Source organism: Ammospiza caudacuta, chromosome 19, assembly GCF_027887145.1.
Source record: "Ammospiza caudacuta isolate bAmmCau1 chromosome 19, bAmmCau1.pri, whole genome shotgun sequence".
Classification (NCBI taxonomy): Eukaryota; Metazoa; Chordata; class Aves; order Passeriformes; family Passerellidae; genus Ammospiza; species Ammospiza caudacuta.
Window position 1 is genome coordinate 5,068,257 of NC_080611.1, and position 27,342 is coordinate 5,095,598.

The window sequence follows — 27,342 nt, forward strand, 5'->3', positions numbered from 1 at the left end:
GCAAGCAGGCCAAAAGCAGGGGCCATCCAGTGCTTCCCTAAATGGGAAAGAGGCCCTTGAGCAGTCTGGGGGCAGAGCAGCAGGCACGGAGAAAGGGCACCAAGCCAGCAGGGAGAGGGGGAGATTTCCAGCAAGAGAAACTCCCACTGGCAACCCCCCAAGCAGCAGAAAAACCCTGAGGATGGGCTGAGTTTGGGGGGCTGGAAGAGGGCAAAGCTCAGCAGCTGAGGGACACAGCCCTCCCTGGCACTCAGCACATCCCTGGGCACACAGCCTTTTCTGGGCACAGAGCCTTCCCTGGGCACTCAGCACCTTCTTGGGCACTCAGCACCCTCAGCACCTCCTCCCTGGGCACTCAGCCCTTCCTGGGCACTCTCTGGGTGCTCAGCACATCCATGGGCACTCAGCCCTCCCTGGGCACTGAGCACCTCCCTGGGCACTGAGCACCTCCCTGGGCACTCAGCCCTGCCTGGGCACTCAGCTCTGACTCTGGTGTTTGCACATGAGCACAGCAGAGTTCAGATGTGCTGAAGGAGCAGAGCTGGCCCTGCTTTTGGCCTGCTTGCAGCACATCTCCCAGTTGATTTTTTTTTCCCCTATTTTTTTCTATCCTCCTTTGTCTCTGGAGGCTGAAATGCCCAGAGCCCAGCTGTGTGTGCCCAGAGCCCAGCTGTGTGTGCCAGCTGTGGCTCTTGGGAAGCTGCGCTGGGGCAGGCTGGGGGTGTTGTGCTGCTCAGGGTGTGTTCCAGCTGCCCAGCCAGGGCTGGGCTCTCTCTCTCTGCCCAATTTTCTGTGCCCATAAACCCCCGTGGCCCAGCCCAGCAGGGGAAGGGGAGCAGGGCAGATTCTCATTTCCATGTGCCACAGGGAGGTCGTGTTTATCTCTCCTGCCATCTCCAGACTGCAGGCACACTTGTCACCCCATCAGCCATTTCCCTTTTGATGAACTCAGCATTTCTGGGCTTTTTTTTATTACTTCATCTTCCCAAGTGCCCATAATAACCACACCAGCTCAGGGAGCACTGGACTTGATGTTCCACCAAAAGAATTAAGCTGCCCTCTTTTACGAGAAGTTAAAATAAGGTAGAAACTCAATCTGAAATGTTTTTTCCTTATAAAGGAATGACAGGAGGAAAGGGCTGGATGCATTAAATATCAGCAGGGACTGGCAGTGTCTATAAACTCAGGGGATGTTGTTATTCCCACACAAGTAATCCCAGACAGACCAACACAGCCAGGTTTACCTTGACACCAGGGAATAAACTGCCAGCCCTGGGCTCTATCCTGGAATAACTTCATCCTCCTCATACCTCCAGAAAAAAGCCCTGCACCACAGAATCCCTGGGCTGGTTGGTTCAATAACCAAATGAAATTCCTGAGGGACAAATAAAAGTGCCCTGCTGCCTCCCTGCAGCTCTGGGGGCCCTGGGGAGCATTCTCTGTGCCTGGCCTTGTCAGCAACACCCTCCTGCCTTAGCAGGGACACTGTGTGCACCAGCTCCAGCCACAGGTGTGCACATCCCTGCTGGTTCTCCTGCTCCGTTCTCTGCCAGGGTTGGGATTAAATGCACGAGATGGACTCAGATGTTTGTTAGTTCTTATCTCTGTCACAGTCTCACAAACCCTGAGTTCTACAGCACTTCACTCTAACAAACTAAAAATGGAGCCCCATCTCTCTCTACAAGGCCTTTGAAGGATAAACTGTCCAATTAAGAAATGACACCTCAATTATTTTTACTTTTAACCCAATAACCAACTACCCATGCCCTGCAATGAGGAATTTTTAATCCAATTATGCAAAACCACCCAAACCCATGGAGAAGAAGGAGAAGGAGAAGGAGAAGAAGAAGGAGAAGGAGAAGGAGAAGGAGAAGGAGAAGGAGAAGGAGAAGGAGAAGGAGAAGGAGAAGGAGAAGGAGAAGGAGAAGGAGAAGGAGAAGGAGAAGGACCAGCCTCTGCCCTAAAACCTCCATCTTGCTTTATATATATTACTATATTCTAAAACCTTAAACTCTAAGTTTTCCAACCTGTGATATTACACACTTCTATCCTAACTCCACACCCACAATCCCAGTTCTGTCATTCCATTTTGGAAGCCTCTCCATGGCCTCAGGTCAATGCAGTGTTCTCTTGGGGGTCAGTGCCTGTCAGCACAGAAAGTCTGAAATTCTCCATGACCAGGGTTCTAACAGCCCAACCTCTCTGCCTGTGAGGCCACAGGGCACAGATGTGACCCCTAGATGGGCTGTACAGGTCTCTGAGCAGTGTTGGAGACCATCAAGTTGAAGAGCAGCCTGTTTGTTGTAGAGAGTTGGACTAGATGTCCTTTGAAGGTCCCTTCCATCCCCACCAGGCCAGGATTCCATGGCAGGGCACAGAAATGTGTCTTCTTGCCTAAAAGTCTGCTTGAGATGAGCCCCATCAAAGCTGCTCACACAGGAGGAGCTTCTCCCCACCTCTGAGCTGATATTACACACTTCTATTGAAACTACACATTATAATCCCAGTTCTATCATTCCATTTTGGAAGCTTCTCCACAGCCTCAGGTGAAATGCAGTGTTCTCTTGGGGGCCAGAGTCTGTCAGCACATAAAGTCTGAAATTCTCTGCAGCAACCAGGGTTCCAACACATCCCAACCAAGGCCATCTCTTCTGCTCCACTTTAGGAGGTGCTTTCCAAACAAAACTTCTCCACAGAGCCTGCTTGGAGCTTGGGACAGCCCCTCCTGCAATCCCTGCAGTGCAGGGATGTGCTGACAGCCCAGAGCAGCCCTGGGCTCTCACCCAGAGCCTGGTGACCGGGCCAGGAGCAGGGCTGGGCTGTCCCCAATGTCACCATCCTCTGAACAGCCCAGGCACTCAGACAGCTCTGGAAAAGGATGCTCTCGTGCAGCTCTGAGGCAAATTTGCACACAAACAGGCAATTAACTGGAGAAGGAGATGCCCACTTGGTCCCTTGCCAGTCTGGAGACAGATTTAACACACGCGGGAATTCAATCTCCGGTCCAGATATCACTGTGGCCAAACAGGCCACCTCCTCTGCTGGCCTCTGGGAGGGCCTCTGGCAGCACAATAAAAGGAGTATTTAGCTTGAAAAAACTGGAGGCCAAGGAGGCATTTTGCAGCCAAGCTCCATATAAACACATTGATAATGCTGCTAGCATGGGGCTGGGAGCAGCGAGGCTGCACAGCAACAGCAGGCCTCTGTGTGCCTCAAGAAAGCTCCTTTCTTGCCCTGCACATGTTTAATCCATGATGTGTGTCTGCTGCCAGCCCCAGTCGTACCAAAACCTGCTCACCTCATCTGTCTTCTGCATATCCAGGGATGTGAGCGAGGCAGAACCGCAGGGCTCGCTCACAAACCCCTCTCTGCTCTGTGCTGTCCTGCACTGTGCTGAAACCTCCACTCCATCCTCACCAAAACCCTTCTGTATTTATTATTATTATTATCATCATCATCATTATCTGTGCTGTCCTGCTCCGCAGTGAACATCCACCCCATCCTCTCCAAACATCTTCTGTGCTGTTTTGCTCTGAAGTGAAAACTCCACACTGTTCTCACCAAACACCTTCTGTTTTACTACTACTATTACTACTACTACTATTAGTAGTAGTAGTAGTAGTACTATTATTATTATCTGTACTGTCCCGCTCTGCAGTGGAATCTCCACCCCATCCTCACCAAACACCTTACTACTACTACTACTACTACTACTACTATTATTATTATTATTATTATTATTATTATTATTATTATTATTATTATTATTATTATTATTATTATTATGTGTGTAATATCACAGGGTAGAAAACTTAGAGTTTAAGGGCTTAGAAAACAGTAATATATATAAAGCAAGATGGAGGTTTTAGGGCAGTGGCTGCTCCTTCTTCACCTTCTCCTCCATGGGTTTGGGTGGTTTTGTGTAATTGGATTAAAAAGTCCCCATTGCAGGCCATGGGTGGTTGGTTATTGGGTTCAAAGTAAAAATAATTGAGGTGTCATTTCTTAATTGGACAGTTTATCCTTCAAAGGCCTTGTAGAGAGAGATGGGGCTCCATTTTTAGTTTGTTAGAGTGAAGTGCTGTAGAACTCCTGGCTTTTGAGACTGTAACACAGATAAGAGCTAACAAATATCTGTGCCCTAACAAGAAATACCATCTCACACATTTAATCCCAACCCTGGGAAAAAGAAATTATGACTTGACACTGGGGGACAATCTAGCACCAAATCTCAGTGTCATCTCTTGCTCACAGAAACTTTCCTGCCCCCATGTCACCCCTGCACCTCTCAGAGAGGGGCTGTCCCAGCTCTGTGGGCAGGAAACAGCCTCAGGATCCACAGGATCAGAGCATCACAGAATTCACAGAATGACCAGGTTGGAAGAGACCTTCAGGATCATCAAGTCCAACCCAGCCCCAACACCTCACCCAAACCCTGGCACCCAGTGCCACATCCAGGCTTTGTTAAACACACCCAGGGATGGGGACTCCACCACCTCCCTGGGCAGCCATTCCAGAACTTTATCACCCTTTCTGGAAGAAAAGGAAAAAACCTTTTCTTAATATCCAACCTGTATTTCCCTTGGTGCAGCTTGAGGCTGTGTGCTCTGGCTGTGTCAGTGCTGCTGCAGAAAGAGCCCAGCCCCAGCTGAGCACAGGCACCTTTCAGGAGCTGTGAGAGTGATGGGGGCACCCCTGAGTCTCCTTTTCTCCAGGCTGAGCACCCCCAGCTCCCTCAGGGCTTCCTCACAGGGTTTGTGTTCCCAGCCCTCACCCACCATCCTCGCTCTGCTGAGGATTTGGACACTTGGATTCACCTTTGTCACGCTGGTGCAGTCCCAGAACAAATCCTGGGGGCCCATCCCTGGCAGATCTGCCTTGATGTGGCTGTCACTCTCATTTGTGTCTCCCAGCAGCTTTGCTGACTGCTTGAGAAAACGCAGGTTTGTGCAGCTCCTGTCCCTCCTGAGCTCAGCCAGCTGTGCTGTGCCTGCAGCCACCTCCAGCTGCAGGGACACCGACACAAAACTCCTCCTGGCACGGGGGAGACAACGGCAGCAAAGCCAAACCCCTGGAAATGCATTAGTGGAGACATTCTCAAAGAAACAGCCCTTCCCCCTCAGCTCCTGCTGCCACCCTGCATCCCTCACACCTGCTGGCCACCTGCCACCACCCCAGAGTCACCATCAACATTTAATTAAAACCATGGAGCAAGCACTTCAGGCACAATGAATATCCACGCTGCCTTGCACAGCAGTGAACTGGGGTCCCAGCACAAGCTCTGCAGAGCCTTCCCTTCCCTCTCACAAGGCACTGAGGCGTGGGAGTGGAACAAGGATCAGCATTATCCACTAAACCACAGGATGAGCTCGGCAGGAACTGGAGGCTGGATTGCTTCCAGTTGCTAAAAAGGCAAATAGTGCAGCCCAGTCCTCTCCCAGTGCCAGATTTGTGGAGCATTTGCAGAGTTGAGAATGTGAAGACACCCCATCCTCATCCTGAAAACCAGATCCCTCACACATCCCCAGCAATGCCTGCTGCTCAGAGTGGCACTCTCAATTCTCTTTATTTTCTTATTTTCTTATTTTTATTTTCTAATTTTCTTTTTATATATTTAATTTGATTTTAAAATTTTCTTTATATTTTCTTATTTTCTTTATATTTTAATATTTTTTCTTATTTTCTTATTTTATTTTCTATTTTTTATATGTATTTAATTTATTTTCTTATTTTCTTTATATTTTCTTATTTTCTTTATTTTTTCTTTATTATTTTCTTTAAATATTTTCTTTATTTTCTTATTTTCTCTTCTCAATTCCCAAACAATTCTCTTTATTTTCCTGAATTAGGCATTAAAAAAAAAAGCATTTTGAAGACAGTGGTTTCCTTCTAGGTCTTGCAGGCTGAATAGAGAGAAGAGCTGGAACCAGATCCCTCACACAGCCCCAGCAATGCCTGCTACTCAGAGGCAGAGTGGCACTCTCAATTCTCTTATTTTTCTAATTTTATTCTTTTGATTTTCTTATTTTCTTTATCTATATATTATTTCTTATTTTCTTTATATTTTCTTTATTTTCTTATTTTCTCTTCTCAATTCTCAAACAATTCTCTTTATTTTCCTGAATTAGGCATTTAAAAAAAGCATTTTGAAGACGATGGTTTCCTTTTAAGTCTTGTGGGCTGAATAGAGGGAAGAGCTGGCAAAACTCAAGGAAGGCTGTCAAAGGAATGAAGCAAAATAAACCCCTCACCTTAGAAGGAAACAACCACAGCCTCTGACAAAGGAATAAAGTAAAATAAACTCCTCATCTTATAAGGAATCAGCCACAGTGTGGCTTTGCCTGGGAAGGGCTGATGAGTTCACATTATACAATACAAGGATGGTTACTGGGGATGAACTGGGCATCTTCCAGGGAGGAACATCCCAAGCCAGACACAATTCCAGGTGTTCCACACAGTCTGGAGCTTCCAGAAAAGCTTCCCACCCTAACACAAGGACCTCTTTGCATCTTATCACCACTTCTGATCTTCTACATGTGATAACTCTGTCTTTCAACCACATCCAAGGACAGACTGGGTGTCTGTATTTTTATCACAAGGGCTCCCCCAGCCCATACCAGTCACACAGGGATGAATTTCCAGACCCAGCAGATTTTCAGCATTTACAGGATCTCCTTGGCCTGCTTTTTGGTGTGTCTGCTGTGCAGCTCTCCTGGAGCAGCTCTGGAACACCCACAGCCATCAAACTACCCAGACTTCATTTTGAGGACACCAAACTCTTCCAGCTTGGCACTGAAAGGACCCCATTAAGTGTTAACTGTGCCTTTGCTTCCTTTGCCTCTGACCTGTGATGGTGTTCACAGGGGTCTTGGATGAGGGAAGAGATGAGGATCTGATTCCATGTTTCAGAAGGCTGATTTATTATTTTATGATATCTATTATATTAAAACTATACTAAAAGAATAGAAGAAAGGATTTCATCAGAAGGCTGGCTAAGAATAGAATAAAAAAGAATAATAACAAATGTTTGTGGCTTGGACAGAGAGTCTGAGCCAGCTGAGCTGTGATCGGCCATTAATTACAAACATCTAACATGAGCTAATCACAGATGCACCTGTTGCATTCCACAGCAGCAGATAATCATTGTTTACATTTTGTTCTTGAAGCCTCTCAGCTTCTCAAGAGGAAAAATCCTAAGGAAAGGATTTTCCATAAAAGATGTCTATGCCTCTGACTCTCACACCCAGAGCTGGGAGCTCCTCACAGCCAAGCCCACTCACAGTGAGCACGGCCTCAGCTGCAGAGCCAAGGAAACCCCTGTGGATTACAGCCATGAGTTGTCAGAAAGGCACAGAGTGTCAGAAATCACCCAGAGGGCCAGGCCCTGTCACAAATGGCCCAGATTTATTGCCACTCTCCTTCCCTGAGGGAGCTGGAAACCTCAGAGTGCCCTGGCCTCAGGGCAAGCCCATGAACTGTAGCTCCTCCAAGCCCTGCTGCTCCACTTCCCCACTCCACCCAGCCCCAGGAGCTCCCAGAGGTGTGGCATCCTCCTTTGCCTGCCAGCTGGGAGATAAACCTCCCCTCCTACGCCTTCCTCGGGAGAAAAACCTGATTGTGCTGGAGGGGGAGCGCAGCATCCCGAGCTGCTGGAGCTCACATCTGCAGCAGGGCACTGGCAAGGCACAGGGAGCTCAGAAACTCAGGTGGAACCACACAAGCAAACCCAAACTGCTGAAGATTGTTGAAGATTGCAATACAAGTTGTTTTCCATTACCATCTGTATGGCAGATTACCTTTGTCAGGTGGGCAGTTTGCCTTATCTCTCTCTGAGTGATCACAATCACTCCTCCCTCGGGAGGGGACATCTGCTGATAACAGCTATTGAATGTCCCTGCATGGCTGATAAGAACTGCAGCATCCCATTGGGAGATGGGAGCCCAGAGGGAGGAGCCAAGCATTCCTACCTGGATAGAATCTGGAGATTCTGGAACACCAGCACAGCTTCTCCACTGCATTCCCCAGAGGAACAGCAGCTGCCTCTTCTTCCCCTGGATCTTCAGAGGAAGAATACATCCTTCTCTACAGGATCCCTGCTCCAGCAGAGCCACCCCTGACACTGCAGGAGGGCTGAGCCACAATTCCAATGGGACTGCTGCCAACACCCTGACCCACAGGGTGTCAGGTTGGGTTCTGACTTTGTCAGTGTTCTTTTAGTGTACTGCATTCTTTATATTATCCTTTTTTTTCTTTTCCCTATTAAAGAACTGTTATTTCCTGCTCCCATACTTTTTGCCTGAGAGCCCCTTAATTTAAAATTTATAGCAATTGGGAGGAGCGGGGAGGCTTTACATCTTCCATTTCAGGGGAGGCTCCTGCCTTCCTTAGCAGACTCCTGTCTTTCCAAACCAAGACAAGATGACCCTGCTGGGCTCTCCCTGTGTGTGGGTCAGCTCCCAACACCTCCAGCAGCAGCGGGCATGGGATGGTTTGAAGCCATCCTACAGCAAGATCCCCATGGCTTCGTGGCTCCCATCCCTTCCCGACCTGCCAGAGCTGCCAAAGCTTCTGGGGCAGCTCTGCCTCTTGCAAGGCACTGTCAGCAGTTTGCATTTTGCATGTCCCAGCCCCGTGTTAGAAAAAGAAGGATGTTTATGTAACCCTGGAAAACGCCAAGCACAGCAGGACTGCCCGGGAAAACGCGGGAGCTGGTGGAGCCCTGGCAGCCACGTCAGCCCAGATCTCTGCCCTGAACTCACAATAATGAAAGGGCAGCTTCCTATTTAATGGAAAATAGCAAAGTCCTTGCCATGCAAGATGTTCTTGTTCATGGCAGATGCAGCTGATGAGCAGAGTATTAAATTCAAGTGGCCACTTCCAGCGCTTCCTGAGAGAGAGCAGCTCCCCACAGAGCCAATTCTGCATCTCTGCTGGAAAACACCAGGTTTGTTCATTGTTGTTAGTTTCTCTTGAATTTTTTTAAAGGCAGTTTCTTTTCCAAGCCTGTAACAGGACTGAAAACCAGCCTGGCTTTATTTAGGCTAGCTAAGAATAGAAAAAGAAAGAATGAATAATAAAGGCTTGTGTCTCGGACAGAGAGTCTGAGCCAGCTGATTGTGATTTGCCATTAATTAGGAATAACTGCATGAGAGCAATCACAGATCTACTTTTTGCATTCCACAGCAGCAGATAATCATTGTTTACATTTTGTTCTTGAGGCCTCTCAGCTTCTCAGGTGAAAAAATCTTAAGGAAAAGGATTTTTCATAAAAGATGTCAGTGACACTGCACACCTGTGCCCACAGCAAGACAGCACCAGTGCCATGCCACAACCTTTATCTGTGTCATTTTGGAGCAAGGCCAGGAGCAGGATCCAAACCACAGAGCTCCATCAGTGCTCAGGGCACCACGTGAGACTCAGCAAAATCCACCAAGGCCTCAGAGCACAGTCAGCACAGCGCCCAGCACCACCAGTAACACCAGTCACTGCCACAACCTGGTGAGCAAAGGGGGGACACAACCTGCACCTCCACAGGCTCCCCCAGTGGGTGTCTCAAGGGCTGGAAAGGTACCAGAGCAGGGTCCAGAACAGCCCTTGTGGATGGAAACACCACCCCCAGCACTCAGAGGGGAGCAGGGAGGGTTTCCTGGTCTGTGGCCAGCTCTGCTGTTTATAGAGGATGTGCCTCCCCCAGGGTGTGTTTCAGCAGAGCACGAGACTCACAATTTCACAGCTCACTTTCCCTCTCCACCCACCGGGAACTTCTCATATATTCTGGAAAAAAAACCTACCCCAAAACAACCAACAGCTCTCCAGCCTCAGTGGTTTCCAAGCAGGCTTCCCTCCCTGAGGAGCTGCTGTCAATGCAGAGCTCAGCCAGGGCTTTTCAGGCAGCCAAAGTCAGGTTTGACCAGTTCTCCACTTGAATGCATCAAAGAATGCAAGAAAGGGGAGAACTGGGAAATATTTTAGGTGCTGAAGCCCTCTCATGGTCCAACAGCTTATCTGACCTCAAGGCTGCCTGCTTTGCTTCTATCTTGATAAATCTGTGAACAATTAAACACAAACCCTCTTGGTGAGTGTTCCTGGAATGGCAGCTCCAGCTCCAGATTCTACAGAGCCAAGAAAAGCCACAGGGGGAAGGAAAACAATTAAAAGTTTCAGGGTTGGGGAGGGAGAACTGGGGGAAATGGTAGGGCCCTACAGGATACAGTATGAAGGTGGTATAGAATGTAATCTTATCCCCCAAAGAGTTGGGGCTGAACCAATTACTAAAGATTAGGAGCAGGCCTAATATTAACAGGCCACACCTGTAGCCAATAAGAACAGTGGTATAAATGAGTGGATTGGTGGGAACTGGAGTCAGATGAATGCTGTAAGGACCAGGAGCAGTCAGCACTTAGAGGAGCTGCCCACAGAAAACATGAGAAGGTACAAAACTCTGGTACTATGGAATCCTTGCACTATAATGATAATAGAACTCTTGATATATAAGACAACACAACATCATCCTCATTTCCACGGAAAGAGAGGGGAAAGCTTAAATACCTCAGCAGGGGAGGGATGACCAGGTTTATGTGCTCTTCAGGGAGCAGAGGAGATCAGATGGCTCTGGCTGGTCAGAGGGGCAGGCTGGGACACATCAGAGTGGTGCTGTAGCTGTGAACACAGCCCTGGCAGCACCAGCATCCCTCCAGGGGAAGTTCTGCCTGTGCCAGCCCAAGGAATGGACGTAAATGGACATAAATCCCTCTCTTTGGCCCCCAGCAGGGACAGATCCAGTGGGAACAACTCTGTCTCCAGCCTGCTGCCCACCTACAGCCCGGCCCCACACCCCAAATCAGCAGCAGCCACTGCCCAGAGCCTCACCCAGCCCTGCCTGGGGGTGCTGAAACATCCCAGGGTCAAATTCCCGGTTTTATCATCACAAATCCCTCGCAGCAGATCCTGAATTGCCGAGGAAAAACGGAAAGCACCCACCTCATTTTCCATCTAGGAAGTGAGAGCACACGTGTTAAATGATTTACCCAAGGGCACGGAGTGATTCAGAAGGGCAGGAAGAGGATCCACAGCCCTGCTTTAAAGTGCCACGAGATCTTTCCCTCTTCCTCCTGCTGCTCAAATCCTGACTCACTGGTAAATAAAAGCTGTGCTAAAAACCAAATCTGGTCAGGAGAGGGGAACCCTGGTGCTTTTAGGATTGGGGCCCCCCTATGCTTTCAGCACTGTTGTGATAAACATTGAACATTTTACTGAATAAAACTCCTCCCTGTAAGGAGAAATCAATTGTCAATTTTACTGAATAAACCTCCTCCCTATTAGGACATAAATCAGAATTTGCTGTCCTCAGTTCTAAACCTCAGCAGTTATCTGCTTTTTTAAGCCAGACACAACCTTACGGAGGTGAAATTCAAGTTGACACCTGGAGGGTGAAGGGACATCCCTGGCACAGGGGAGATGTGGTGCAGACATGGGCAGGGGGAGGCTGGAAAGGGGCTGGAGCAGGGGTTGCTGGCAGCCCTCATAGCTCCTGGGGCTGGGCAGGGAGAGTGGCAGTGCCCACCTCATCGCTCCAGCCCCGGGGGTGACCCAGGGGCACCCACAGCCCCCAGAGCCTCACAACACTGCTGCTTCCTGCAGCTGCTCATCCTCATCCCACTCTCAGGACCCACACTCTGCTGGCTCTTCCCAGTGGAGAATGGAGTGCTCCCATTCCAGAGGTGGGAATTTGATCTTACTCTTCTTGTATTGCTAATAACTCATCCCTTGACCCAAACCCTGAACTCCATCCTTGTCATACCCTATAAAAACCCCACAATCCCGCCTTTGTGGGTTTTTCATCTTCGTCACACTCCTCCTCCCCAGGGGTAATCAATGGATTTCTGAGCTTTCTGAAACTAAGACTTGTCTCATTTTGTTGCCATGCCTAGCACCAGCAGCTGCACCCTCCCTGGACACGATGAACTCTGTTGCAATGTGTGGGAAATGTGGGCAGCCAGTGAGGACAGCACGACCAGCACCCCACAATTCCCCCCCGAGCGCTTCACCTTGTGGGACCCCATCTGAAAAAGACTCAAGAGCACCATGGCAAGAGGCCAGGTAGAGAGTGACCTTAAAATCATGGGGGTAAAACTTATGGGGAGGGGAATTCCCAGTAAGGGAACCAGCTGATGGGACTGACATTTACCATCACTCAGCGAGACATTTAAGAACAATTTAAGTTTTTTTGTCTTTCATGTGCAACACAACATCCCGTGAGCTGGCACCCCCACTCTCAGCCCTGGCACATCCCTGGGGATGGGGATGAGTCAGTGGGAGTGACAGACTCTGAGTCAGAGGTGATGGCCAAAGCCTCAGGGGATGCTGACACATCCTGCCAGGATTGTGGGATCCTGCAGGGCAGGGTGACCCTGATATCCTGGAATGGCCACCTAGAGCAGAGGCTGGACAGAGCTGGGAGGATAAAATGGGTATTTATTATGGGTATTTATTAATCCAACAGACTGGGCCGCCAAAAGCCTCCCAGAAGCTGCACCCAAGATGGACAATGGTCATGAGTTTTTCAGACAATTTTAAGTTTGCTCTAATTACATATCAGAGGTTAATTGCCCAATTACTGCTTCAGGTAATGAAGGCACATCCCCCCATTTTTCTCCTCTTCAATTCATTTTTGTTTATCCTTTTCAGACCTGAGGCTGTGATGGTGCCCTTGGAACAGCCTGACCAAACTGTGAACAGAGCCCTACTAACACTCCATATAGAGCTCAGAGTTATACCCTAGTGCAGTACAGGAGATGAAAAATATAAAAGCTAAAAACTTAAGGCATCAGGGGGTCAGCCCAGGGATCTGCCACCTGAAATGGGACAAATTTCCTAGAGGCATCCTGGTGGGTAGTGGAGCCAACCAAGGTGTTTCTCAAGCAGGGCTCCCCCATGTGTGTGTGCTAACAAAGCAGCCAGAGGTTTCAGGGTGTTATTTACCAAGGTATAGGTTTGGAAAGGTCAGCTGAAGCAGCAGGAGAAGCCTCTTTGCACTGCTTTACACACGATGTAGCCAAGGAAACAGGTCCCTGGAGTGGAAAATGGGAGATCTGAGGCTGATGCACAGCCCCAGGCAATCGACCCTTTACAAGTCACCTTGTAAAGAGACATCACAAAGTTCCTGCCAAAGTCCTCAGGACCTTGCAGCCTCCAGTTCACTGACAGCAACCCAAACCCTCAGAGCAGAGCTGGGGTCCCTGCAGCAGTGTCACATCAGGGACACAGAGCCACCCAAACCACCCCTGGGCAGCACAGCACAACCTGGGCGCTGGATGAGCCCCCCCAAGGTCAGGGCAGCACAATGCCTGGCATTTCCAGCAGCACCCAGGTGGGAAGCTCTGGAAAGTTCTTTGTTTGCAACTTTGGGACAGCCAGGGATCAGCAGCTGGAGCAGAGACACAGACCCTCACACAGGACCCTGCTGCTCCCCTGCTCAAACCTAAAGCCCAAGGCAGAACCTCAGAATCACCCAAACACGGGCAGTTCATGATTTGAGCTCACCCAAAATCAGCAGCACAGGGACAAAACTCCATTCCTAGGCACCAAAAGCAGCCTTACCCACACCCAGATGTGTCTGCCCAACACAGCTGTTACCCACAGGGTCTTTTCCTTCCTTCTTTTCCCTCAGCTAAAGCAGAAACTGTCCCTGGACTCAAATCCTGGCTTCAAGTCCTGATCCTGCAGTTTCACAGCACTCAGCTCCATGGAGCTGCTTTTCAGCTTCATGGTGTCCTTTAAAACAACCCTTCCTGGCAGCTCAGGGTCTGAACTCTCCATCTGCCCCCAACAGCACCCAGATGGATTCAAACACTCAACTGCCCCTGGCAGAGGCTCTGGATCCATCAGGGCTGCTTCAGCCAACGTGGGTCACTCCATCCTGTGTGTGTGCTGGGCAGGTTTGGTGCTCCCTGGCACTGCCAGGAATCAGGCACCCAGAAAATACCAAAAAATGCCCCAAAATTGCCCAAAAATGCCCAGAAAACACCCTAAAAAATTCCAAAAAACACCCAGAAAATACCCAGAAACCACTCAAAAAACACTCAAAAGACACCCAGAAAACACCCCAAAACACTCAGAAAACACTCAAAAATAGCCAAAAAACAGCCAATACACCCAGAAAACACCCCCAAAATTCCAAAAAACACCCAGAAACCATTCAAAAAACACTCAAAAAACACCCAAAAAACACTCAGAAAACACCCAGAAACCACTCAAAAACACCCAGGAAACACCCAAAAAACACCCTGAAACACCCATAAAACACCCAAAAACCACTCAAAAACACCCAGGAAACACCCAGAAAACACCCCAAAGACCACCCAGCACACGCCCCTGCCCCCCAAACCCCCCATGTCAGCTTCTCTTATCAGCAAGGCCTGTGACACCAAGGCTCCTCCATCACCACGAGCAAGATGTGGAAGCACAAAACCCTGGAAAGACAAAAGCATCTGAAAGAAATAAAGAACCCACATCCTGCAGCCTTGGGAAGGAGAGGAGAAAGTGCTGCAGGCAGGCAGGCAGTGCCAGCTGGCAGGGCTGGGCTGTGGCATTGACAGATGCTGGCTCAGGCTGCGAGGCTGTGGAGAGAGAATCCAGCTTTGGGAAGAGTAATTTCAGAATATTTGGATCAATTCTTTCATTAGCAGCCACACCAGAGCGTGCCCACACCTCTGTGCCTTGACCCAATAGGGTTCTGAAACAAATCAGGCAACAGAAGCACCAAATTATGAATATTTGTGTGCTCCAATGTGCCAGAGACCAAACTTGGGTTGTGTTGATAACATGGTTTAATTTTCCAGGCCGAGCAGGCAGCAGTGAAATGCAAACCCAGCATTATTTCCACAGCCTTGAGTTACATCATGGCCAAAGCTGCAACCTGGAGATGCTGCAGAGCTCAGGGCAGGCTCCCCCTCAAAAAACACCCAAAAAACACCCACTGCATCCATCACCCACACTGATCCCCTGCCAAACTGGCTTCACTGGAAACCAGAATTTCCTTCAGCTTATAATGTACCTGATACTGATATAATAAAAAAATTAATGCAGATCTGTTTATGCAGCACTGACTTCACATGGGGGAAAAAAATCTTCATTTTGGTACAAGAAAGGCATTTTGTTACAGGGAGAACAATCAGCCACTGGAACAAGCTCCCCAGGGACATGGTACAGTCCCACTGTTAGAGGTTTTCAGGGTGTAATTGAGCGCTGTGCTAGATAATCTCATTTAGGCTCCCTTTCCCACAAAAGGCTGGGCCAGGTGATCTTTTGGCATCCTTTCCAACCTGGGCTGTCATTCCACGAAAAAAAACCCCACACTCTCAGATTTATTGTGTGATTATTTGCTTGTAAAACTAATGCATTTTATTCACCTGTAAACCCCTGCCCATTCTCCCCTCCCTCAAGCCACAATCCAGAGCTGTTTATAAGTCTCTAACAACACTCTTGGCATCAGCAACCCAAAACTGAATTAAACCTCACACTGCAGGGATATTTCACTTCACCTGCAGCTCAGGCTCACAGGTGTCCCATGGCAGGGAAGCAGTACCTGGTTAATCAGGATAAATCAATTTAACCACAGAGCCATGTCCTGCTCAGCCATGAGGAAATTGAGTTTTCAGCGTTGGTGCTTAGGAAGGGAGAAGCTGCTCTTGCAAACAGACACTGCTGGGAAGAAACAAGGATAAAGCTCAAGAAATTTCTTTAAAATGGGTCAGGATGCATGGATATTGGTTGGGCACACACATAAAGGATGCTGTCTCCATCAGCTGTCCAGAGAAGCCACCAAGCCCAGGTGGAACAGCCCCAGATCCCACCCACAGCCCTGTGTCAGGGATTCTCCTCACTGCAGTGCCAGAACAGCTCCCAGCTGCAATTCTGCAACCCCTTCACTGCCAGGGAGCTTGAGCAGAAACCCAAACAGCAGATCCTCACCCAAAATAAAGGGGAATGGCAGCACAAACCCCTTTTCCTGAAGGCTTACAAAGCATCAGAGGCAGAGCAAGGAATTCTCCCTACCTCCTAACATGGGGATGCCACAGAGCCCTGAGCCCAGCACAGCACTTCCCTCTAACAAATCCCTCTGTCCACGAGTTCCAGCTGCAAGGAAAAGCCAACAGGACACAGATATTGTGCTTCTGAGATCATTAAGGCAACACAAGACATGTGTTGACCCAGACATACTTCCCTAGCTACGTACTCGCTCCTACTCAGCATTATGGTATGCTGGACCTTGGAAGAGCCCTGACTCGCATGAGAAATGTCCTCCCTCACCCCAGCAGCATGGGAATCGCCTTGCTGGGAGGCTCCAAGTCATCCAGCAAAGATAAAAATCTGCAGAGGAGCTCCAGGCCAAGCTGAGCAGAGCGGTGTCGAGCAGCGTTACCTGAGCTGTCAGGCCAGGGATGAGTTGTGCCCCACAGTGGGACCATATTTAATGGAGATGAGCTGAATTTCCAGCAGATTCAAGAGCAGACATCAGGAAATGGATCATGCTTCATACCTTGACATGCCTCAGACAAGTGGGGGAATGCATCTGCTGGCCAGGCAGCCAAAGGGGCTGGGAGCAGCACAGAGCCTGGAGAGGCAGCTCCAGAGCCCCAAAAACCCCAAACCCTTCCCTGAGAGACCTTCTGCTCACTAAGACAGGACCTGCAGCCAGCACAGGGTACTACAGAACATGTGGGGTGAGGCACAGGTGGTTTTTACAGGGCACTGCAGCAAGGGATGGGGTCAGCACCAGGCAGGGACACACTGACAGCAAAGTGAGGGTTAAACACACCCAGGAAGGTGTCCCTGAGTGCCAGGGCTGGGTGAGTGCAGTGGGATCTCACAGGAGGTGGAACCATGTGTAAATGCACAGCCTGGGGTCCCACATGTTCTCAAAGGAGAAAGGAAAATGTCTGGCAAATAAGGTGTACGCTGTGAGAAGGCACTAAACAGAGACATGTCAGGCTTTTATCAGCCATTTCCTAGGGACACTGAGAAACCTGAGACAGGAAAAATAGCTGAAGCCATCAGAAGCAACCTCAGCCCCTCTGCCCTGACACACACCTTTAGAATATTAACTTTTATTTAAAAAATGAAGGAACAAGTACATCCCTCACATCTCCAGGAATCACAACCAGCACGCTGCTTTCCTTTCCTCTTTCTCAGTTCAGGCATGTGGTGCTTCCCAGGCAGCTCTGAGAATATCAAAGATGTTTTGTTGTGACCACCCAGCCCCTGCAAACCACAGCCTGCAATCAGGGGCTGTGTCCCTGCTGCTCAGGATGATGGATAATATAATATAATATAATATAATATAATATAATATAATATAATATAATATAATATAATATAATATAATATAATATAATATAATATAATATAATATAATATAATATAATATATCAATACAATATAATATAATATCGATATAACAACAACAACAACAACATAATCATAATAATAATAATAAATTGCACATAATAAACATACCTGCAGTGGATGTAACTGAAAGGTTCAGAGTGATCACCAATGGATTAATTAACTCTTTTCTTTCTAGGCCACTCCAGCCCCCATGCCTGGCTCTGCCCAACACGTGCCACTCACTGAAGTCACATATTCAGATCACACATCCATCATCACCTGTTAACTCTTCAAATGAACTTTCCCAGTGCAATTTTAAAATGTATAATTTCACAGGGAGATCACACATCACTGCTGCACCCATCCTCACACAGCAGCAACCAAACCCTCTCTGCTCAAGGACATGCAGGCCTTTCCTTTTCTTCTAAGAAAAGGCAAAAAGCCCCGCGGCATTGACAATTAAAGCTTTGTAGAGAGATCCGAGCCAGCCAAAGGGGAAAAGGCCGCTAGGGAAAGACAGGAGAGCCATCTCCAGGCCACTGCCACCAGCGCAGCCTGGCACGGAGGGACAGAGCCCAGAGCTCCCAGCCCCAAACCAGAAACAATCCCATCCAGAGCTGGTGCTGTTCATGCTCTCATCGCTCTCAGAAATGCGTGAGAAATGAGTTTACTGGGCTAGGAGACGCAAACAGGTTCTGTGAGATTGTGTTCCTTCTGCCAGCAGCCACAGGCGTCACCTGAGACTGGCACCTTGTCACAGAGCAGGCCTGGCACCTTGTCACAGAGCAGGCTGCCCCACAGTTGGCACTGAAGCTGGCACAGCCTGCAGCATCACCTCACACCCCCTGAAGGTGTTTGCCATCCCCTGGGATGGGACATGGCTGTCTCTGGACACAGGACAGCCCGGGGGACAAGCCCAGCCCAGCAGCTGTGGGAAAACAGACCCCAAAGAAGAGTTTAGGAGCAGATCCCACCCGCCCTGGAGTGCCCTCATGCCACCCTGCAGCCCCACGCTGGGCTCAGGATCAGCTCTGCCCGCCCACAGCACTAATTGAAAGCATGTTCAGGGCCAGGGCAGTGACTGGGACAGGGCCCCCAGCGTGGCACGGATCTGTTTTAATCCAAACCATCACAGGCAGGGCCCAGCGTCCCTGCAGGCTGGGACTGAGCTCTGCTCCCCTCCTGCAGCAGGGCCAGGGCCCCTGGCACCCCCAGAGCCCCCCAGCAGGAGCAGGGGGAGCTGGGCTCGGCCTGAGCGCCCACTCTGGGCCATGGATCTGAGAGACAGCCTGGAGATATCAGCATCACAGAACCACCTGGGTTGGAAAAGACACCTAAAATCATCCATTCCAACCATTGTTTGCCATTTCTGTGCCCAGAATCTCTTCCAGAACAGTTTTGCCACACATTTGGAAGGTTTGTCCTTCCCTGCAGCTGAGCAGCTCTGCCTGCCTGTGCTGACTCCTTCAAGCAGGGCCCTGTGAGCAGATCACAGACCAGGCCTTCAGGCCATCCATTGACCCATCCCACAGCTCATGCCAAAGTCACGGATCATAAACACCACCAGGATGCTCTGCACCTTTCCAAGGTCCCACACAGCTGCTGAGTGAGGGCAGAGCAGTTCTGTTCATCATCCTGGCAGCCTCCTCAGCTGAAGGAGGGCACACACCACATGTATGTACACCTGGCCCAGGCCACCAGGCCCAGCCACGTGCCATCCCTGCTCACAGCAGGGAAAAACAGTGGAAAACCAGTTCCAGACACACTTGGACATATTTTTTTTTTTTTTTTGCAAATATTGCTGCAGGGCATTAGCAAGAGCTCCTGCACCTTTGCACAAAGATGCCCTGGGAGCAGTGACAGCCAGCCCAGGCACCAGGGCTCTGTGCCCCTTGCACAACCAACAGCCTGAGGGCTCAGAGATCCCCATCTTGGTGCTCCTTCCAAACAAAAAACCCTGGATCACACCACCAGGGAATCCCATTTCTCCCCAGTGCTGCCCAGCACCTCTGTGAGGAGGAACTGGCCCCAGCACTGCAGCAGGGATGGGATCACACCCCTGTCACCCCCTCCTGTCCCTGCCCAGTGGCACAGGCTCCCAGTCCAAAGCTGCTGAAGCTCAGGCAGCTCTCAGGAATGCTTTGAAGTGGCTCAGAGCAGAAAGCACAAGCAGCAGAGAGGGACAGAGGGCTGAGGAGGTGCCAGCAGCGCTCTGAGTGCAGGATGCTCCTGCAGGTAAATCCTCATGCAGGGGCTCTCAGCACATCCCTGCAAGGGGCCACCCGTGGGAACAGACTTCCCTGGCCACAGCCTGGCTCCACCCTGGCTCCAGAGCTTCCTCTGGTCGCTGTGGTTTCCCTCCCAGCAGCGATGGGCACACCCAGGATGAGTCCCTTGTGCCCTGGGGTGGCACGGAGGAGGGACACCCCAGATCTGCCAGCCTGGGCACTGCCACCCCTCCCTCAGCTGCCCTGCTCACCGGGGGACACCAGGCAGCCTGTGCCCTGTCCCTGCCACCAGGAACCAGCAGCCACAGCCACCCTGGGCAGTGCAGGGCAGCAATGCCACCACCCCCAGCAGCTGCCTGGAGCTGGGAGCAGCTCTTGGAGGCGCTCAGACATGCACCACGGGGTGGGAATTGTGGGGAAAGCGGGGAATTAAATGGAGTTATTCATGTTATTCATTGCTCTGCCTCTGCCCCCACACACAACCAGCAAGGAGAAGCCCAGCAGAGAGCAGGGAGCAGGTCTGGAAGAAGCAGGGAGCAGTCTTTGGGAGAAGCAGGGAGCAGCTCTGGAGTAAGCATGTAGCAGCTCTGGAATAAGCAGGGAGCAGCTCTGAAATAAGCAGGGAGCAGTCCTGGAAAAGGCCCTGGAACATTCAGGGAGCAGCCTGGAGGTGCATAGAAGAAACAAGGAGCAGCTCTGGCAGAAACAGGGAGCAGCTCTGGAATAAGCAGGGAGCAGCTCTGGAATAAGCAGGGAGCAGCCCTGGAAAAAACAGGGAGCAGCTCTGGAATAAGCAGAGAGCAACCCTGGAAGAAGCAGGGAACAATCCTGGAATGAGCAGGGAACAGCTCTGGAATGAGCAGGGAACAACCCTGGAATAATTGGGGAGCAACCCTGGAAGAAGCAGAGAGCAGCTGTGGAAAAAGCAGGGAGAAGTCCTGGAAGAAGCAGGGAGTAGCTCTGGAATAATCAGGGAGCAAGCCTGGGAGAAGCAGGGAGCAGCCCTGGAACACTCAGGGAGCAGCCCTGAAAAAGGCAGGGAACAGTCCTGGAATAACCAAGGAGCAGCAATGGAACACGCCGGCAGCCCCTGCCCAGCCAGGCAGGACTGGGAGGGCAAAAACGCCGGGAGGATACTTTGGCAAGCAGCAAAATCTCCGCCACAGACACACAGACAGACAGACACACAGCCACGCAGCCAGGAGCCAACCTTCAGAGCAGAAGCGCGTCTCCATGCCAAGAACTCGGTGATTTTCCTTCCTGCCCGTGCCCGGCTCTGAGCTCTGAGCTCACAGGCTCAGCATTCATCCCCCCGCGCACATGGGAGCCCGGGGGGGAGAGAGAGGCACTCAAATGAAATCCAGACCTAGAAAGCAATTTCTGCTTCCCCCTCTTTGCTTTTCCCCCCTTAGCCCCCCTCCTGGCTTCTGCTGGAATCACCGTCTGTCTCCAGGGTTCAGGAGGATGGGAAAAAAAAAAAAGGAAAAAAAAAAAAAAAAGAAAAAATGCAGAAGGGAAGCATTGCAGAAAAAAAAAAAAAAAAAAAAAAAAAAAAGGAAATAAATAAAGGAATCGGCTGAAATCCACCCGGAGCTGGGCTGCTCTTCTGAAAGTACAGAAGCTGCTGGAAAGGTAGGAGGGCAGGGGCAGAGTATAACATAGTAAAAGATCAATAGCCTACCTGAAATCCGGTCCCTCTCCATTACTACGGGATATATTTAGCATCCGCGTGTCACGGCCGTCCCTTTTTTCGGTGGCGTCCCCTTCTTTCCCCCACTCTCCCTCCCTCCTTGCCTTGCCTCCTCCTCCTCCTCTTCCAAAAAAAGCTCTTTGTCTGGTCTAATTTCTTCAATCTGTTGCAATCATGAATGCATCCAAATTACCACATTTCCATGTGCTGATCATATGTTTGTGCTCCAAACTGAAGTAGCTTTGTCTCTTTGAAATGAAACAGAAGAGTAAGGGAGAAAGAGAAAGGAGGAAGAAGAAAGGAAAAGAGGGTACATGACCCGAAAAATCCTGTAACTCCCTGGAATACTCCAGCAGGCGCAGGAAAACTGGAAATCCCGAGTCCTCTGTAAAACAGTCTTAAAGCTACAGCGTGCGAGTGTCCGGGGGAACGCTCCAGCCGCCACAGCTCCCTCTTAATATCCACCAGGAGATGCTTAAGGAACTTGGCTCCTCACAACAACACAGCCAACAACTCATCCAGCTTCTCAAATCTCTCCCCACTTCCCCAGCCTTATTTTCCTGCTATTTCCTCTATCCCCTCCTCCTTCCTTGGCTCCAGCGTTTTAAAAGCGCGCAGATCCCGCACGCTCCCCCCCCTTTTTTTTTTTTTTTTTTTTTTTGCCAGGTCTGAAGTTTCGATTCATGCATAAACTATTCGGCTGATGAGGGCTGACTTCATTCCAAGCTCAGCATCACGGGGCTGCTGCTGCTGCTGCTACCAGGCAGGACCCGGCTCTGGCATTCCCTGCGCAACCCCTCGGGGGCTGCCCTGGCAGCGCTTCTGCCTCCTTTCCACGGCCTGGCAGCGAGCAGCAGGATTTCCCAGCCTGCCAGAAGCCATAGTGGAAGTCTCTAGCCCGGGCAGGAGCTCTCAGATCTCTCCCCGGAGGTTTGAGAGCGGGTTTGGCTGCTGGAGATGCCCGGGCAGGGGAGCAGAGCAGCCCGGTGCCCGCTGCTGCTGTGCGCAGAGGGATGGAGGGATGGATGAGGGGATGCAGAGATGGGCAGACCCGCACGGAAATTTCCCCTTGGCTCAGGTGTGAGCATCTCCAGCAGGGGCTGCCCTCTGCCCAAACACCCTGAACAACCTTCCCGAGCCATCCCACACTGATTCCTGTTGATAATCACAGAATGACCAGGTTGGAAGGGATCTCAAAGACCATCGAGTCCAACCCAGTCCCAACACCTCAACTCAACCCTGGCACCCAGTGCCACATCCAGGCTTTGTTAAACACACCCAGGGATGGGGACTCCACCACCTCCCCGGGCAGCCATGCTAGAACTTTATCACCCTTTCTGTAAAAAACTTTTTCCTGATATCTAACCTATATTTCCCTTGGTGCAGCTTGATCACCCAGCTGTGCAAGGGCACAGCCTCCATCCCCAGAGCTGGCAAAGAAATCACTCAACCCCCATGCTGGAGCAATGCTGGGAGGGAAGGCACAGCTGTTCCACAGGCCAGGTGTGCTGACAGGACCCTTGTGTGATCAGCATGGTCCAAGTGACAGTTTTTGCCCCTAAACCCTCACAAGTTCACACAGAAACACCCAAGCGTGACAGCTGTGACACAGCCTGGCACTGCTCTGATGCCATGGGCAGAAGGACAGGTTATTTATTGCCCAGCTGGATGAATAAACCTCCAAGAAAACACTCCAGGCACTACAGAACCTGCTGAAACCTTTGGGCAGCCTGGCCTTTCTGCCCAAAGTAAGGACAGTCAGGACATTCTATTACTGAGGATTTGTCCCATTCTGCAGTTTCAGCATCCCCAAACCAGAGGGAGGAACACAGCCAGCACCCAGCTGTGGGGTCAGCCCAGCTCCAAGCCCTGCACATCCCAGGGATGGGGATGGGAGGCAGCCCCAAGGTAGCTCAGTCCTTCTGGAAGGTTCTCTCCAATGTCTCTCTCTCCTCCAGCAGAGAACTCAGATTCCTCCCCAAATCCTGCGCATTTGCTAGCAGAGCTCTGCATGTTGCTGCTGCCAGAGCCCAAGGCACTGGAGGGGACAATGAGCAATGTTTTCCCACTGACAGGCTCATAGAACATTTCCTGCATCACATCTCAAAGGTGCAGAACACAAAGCAAGGACACAGGGGAGCTGCAGCACAAACCCCACTGCCCTGCCTGCACCAAGCAGCCCCATGGCTGAGGCTGGAGAGGAAGGGAAAAACCCTGGGGAAGGATGGAGAGAGGAAGGAGGTGAATGGAAAGGAAGAAAGGATGGGGCCAGTGCTCATTTTAACCTCCAGACTTTAACCCATCGAGACCCAGGTGGCTGGGAAGGATAAAATCACCTTTATTTGCAGGGCGGATCACCAGGAGGCACTCAGGGAAGTGAACCCAAACTGTGCTTAATGCAATTGAACTTGAAATGCACAAAACCTCCAGGTAGCTGCTCTCATTCAGACCCGGAGTACTCATGCAAATTTTAATGGATTCACTTTAAAGGTGCAGTGCTCACAAAGCACTAAAAGGTAAATAATGGGGTGCCTGTGATTGAGAGAGGGCTACCCCGTGCTGGTGATGTCAACATGGGGTTTTGTTCCCCTCAGAGGTGTGTTTCCAGGGCTGTGAATTCCCCATTTTTCTTAGTTTTTGAGAAGCTTCTCAAATGTCTGTTCAAACAGGTGTTCAGTGGTCTGTGCACTGTATAAGTGTACAGAGGGAAAGCAAATACACGTTCCATTTTCCAGCAGTACTGCTGCAGTGGGTTTTGTTCTACAAAAATTGTCAATTACAGTCTCCCACAGCTGCTAAAGGCTGAGGGGAAGTGAAGCACACCCAGATTTTAGGAAGAGCACAGAGAACTCTCTGCCCTGGCCAGCTCTGCCTTCTTGGGGTTCAAACCCCCCTGGGGCTAATTTTGGAAAAGCCACAAGGAGAGGGAGGATGCAGGAGAAACTTTAGGGAAACCACTGCTGCCTGGTGCAAAAACAAGGCCAATTTCCATGTGCAAACAGTGCTGAGACACTCCTGGGGCAGAGCCCTGCTCTGGGGCTGCCACGGGCTGCACACGTTTTCCCTCCCAGCTTTGGACGTGGCAGCCTGCAGGAAGCACTGCCAGGTGCACAGAAAGCAAGGAAGGAAATCACAAAAAAAGAAAGTTGAGCAAGGCCTGTGCCAGGCTCAGCTGGAGCTCTCTCTGTCACACAGCTCTGCCAGGCCAGGGCAGAGATGAGCAAGGACAGAGCCCGTGGCACAGAACCCAGGGCAGCCAGGAGGGGCTGCAGGACAATTGTCACTGTCACCAGCCCCAGCAGGGACACAGACACCTGCAGGAGCTCAGTAGATCTGATTTGCTGCTCCTTGTCTGCCTCTCCAGGTTTATGCTGGGATTATGTTCCTGGTGCATTTAATTTGAGCTGTTTTCTTTCTTGCCTTTCATGCAGTCCCTCAATCACAGCTGACCACTTCCACCTGTGGGAAATGGATTTGTAGAGAGTTTTAAAAGTTTAATGAAAGGTTATATATAGAACCTTTTAATATAACCTTTATACATGTATATATATATATATATATATATATAATTTATATATAATATAATATATATAATTTTTATATAATTTATATATAAAATGTATATATATAATTCACATAAAGATAAAAATATATTTATATACAAATTAAAATAAACATAAAATATAATTATATATTTATATAATATATAAAATATGTAAATTAATATTTAAATATATTATATATAATTTATATATTATATTATTTATAAATTTCATATATAAATTATATATATAATGTACTGTATGTAATTTACTAATTTATCTCTATGTAAATTTTGAGATAAGAAATGTTGATTTAAAAATGTTATAAAAGAGGATAGATATTGTTGAGAGAGAAATGGAGTTAGAAAAAAGTTTTAAAGGATAGTTTAGTAAATAAGATGAGATATTTTAGAGAAATAGAATTATGAAAAATAGAATAGGGAATAGAAATAGAGAAATGGAATATAGAGAATAGAATAGGGAAACAGAAATATGTATTCTAAGATTTACAAAGAGTAGTTTTGGGTGATTAGTTTTAAGTTCCTTTTATATATTGTGGTAAAAAGTTGATAGGTTAAGAAACATTTATAGTTTTTTGTAATTAGGAAAAAGGTGTTTTTTAAGAACTCTCTACAAATCCATTCCCACACCACCAGGGTTTCAGCACTGGAGAGGGTGAATGCTGCAAGCCCAGTCAGAGATCAGAAATTCAGCACTGGGAAAGCTGCAGGAAGCAGCCAGAGCAGCCAAAGGGCCTGAAGAGGCAGGAAAATGGGGATTCAGCTGGTTCTTATACAGGTTATCTCATAAAATGGGGATTCAGCTGGTTCTTATACAGGTTATCTCATAAAATGGGGATTCAGCTGGTTCTTATACAGGTTACCTCAGAAAATGGGGATCCAGCTGGTTCTTATACAGGTTATCTCATAAAATGGGGATTCAGCTGGTTCTTATACAGGTTACCTCAGAAAATGGGGATCCAGCTGGTTCTTATACAGGTTATCTCATAAAATGGGGATTCAGCTGGTTCTTTACAGGTTATCAGAAAATGGGGATCCAGCTGGTTCTTTACAGGTTATCAGAAAATGGGGATCCAGCTGGTTCTTTACAGGTTATCTCATAAAATGGGGATCCAGCTGGTTCTTTACAGGTTATCTCAGAAAATGGGGATTCAGCTGGTTCTTTACAGGTTACCTCAGAAAATGGGGATCCAGCTGGTTCTTTACAGGTTATCTCAGAAAATGGGGATTCAGCTGGTTCTTATACAGGTTACCTCACAAAATGGGGATTCAGCTGGTTCTCTTACAGGTTATCTCAGAAGATGGGGATTCAGCTGGTTCTTCACAGGTTATCTCAGAAAATGGGGATCCAGCTGGTTCTTTACAGGTTATCTCAGAAAATGGGGATTCAGCTGGTTCTTTACAGGTTATCTCAGAAGATGGGGATTCAGCTGGTTCTCTTACAGGTTATCTCAGAAAATGGGGATTCAGCTGGTTCTTCACAGGTTATCTCAGAAGATGGGGATTCAGCTGGTTCTTCACAGGTTATCTCAGAAAATGGGGATCCAGCTGGTTCTTTACAGGTTATCTCAGAAAATGGGGATTCAGCTGGTTCTCTTACAGGTTATCACAGCTATCTCAGCTTGCTGGATATCTGGGAGGAGAGCACAGAGGGAGGACAGTGTGGCAGAGCACAGCATTCCTAAATCAAATTATGTTTAGTGAAGCATTTTCACATGAGGAAATACAGGTCCAATCAAGTGCTCCAACTCAATCAAGTGTTACTCCATTAAATTCACTCCGTGCTTTTACCCCCAGGCTGCACTGAGCCAGCAATGAGAGTATCTGAGCCTCCATGGACTGTTAGCTCTAAAAACCTTTCTTTTTACATTTTTATGAGCCTTGATGATGAGGAAGAAAGAAAACATTGGCTAAAGCTGCCCTTTCCATTTGGGAAAAATTTAAAATCGAACCAAGGGGATGCTCCTCTTTCCAAGGGAGTCACTCACATTCTCAGTGCTGCTGCCCTGCTCTTTGCCAGGTGTTTCTTTGCCTCCTCACTCCATCCCCTCTCCTAGCTCTCAGCTGCTCCCCATGCTCTACCAAGCACTATTTTGTGTCTCCCTGGCTATTTTTCTTACAAAAACCTCTATTTGCTCAACGCAGGGGCACACAATTCACTCAGATCCTCCTGAGTTACTGCTTTCCTGAGCTAGAGAGCCCACCCAGGGCACAAATCTCATCACCACACAGAGCTGGGGTGGCAGCAGGACCTGGCCCCTCCTGCCCCAGCCCCACACAGCCCCTGAGATGATGCCCACAGAGTTTCCCTTGGAGGGATTTAACTTTAAGGGATTTATCTTTAAGGACAGTCCCCCTCCTCTGTGCTGGCTCTCAACCTCTCTGCCTGGAAGCCTCCAGCTGCTGGAAATCCCTCCCTACTCACTCTTTAACACTCCTGAGCTGAACAATTAACAGCAGCTGGCAGGGCAGAG

At 49.2% G+C, this 27,342-nt stretch overlaps 1 protein-coding gene across 3 annotated transcripts in view; it reads right to left on the reverse strand.

The window, feature by feature from the left end:
* The window catches only part of SEPTIN9 (septin 9), a 156,074-nt gene that overhangs the window by 87,119 nt on the left and 41,613 nt on the right, over nt 1-27,342 (reverse strand). The window contains exon 1 of one of the 3 annotated variants that reach the window (XM_058817495.1): nt 21,298-21,378. The exons of the other annotated variants lie outside the window; for them this stretch is intronic. Coding sequence (XP_058673478.1) covers nt 21,298-21,319 — 22 coding nt within the window. The 5' untranslated portion in view covers nt 21,320-21,378. Of the gene's footprint in view, nt 1-21,297; nt 21,379-27,342 lie in introns of those variants that run through there. 3 annotated transcript variants of the gene reach the window in all.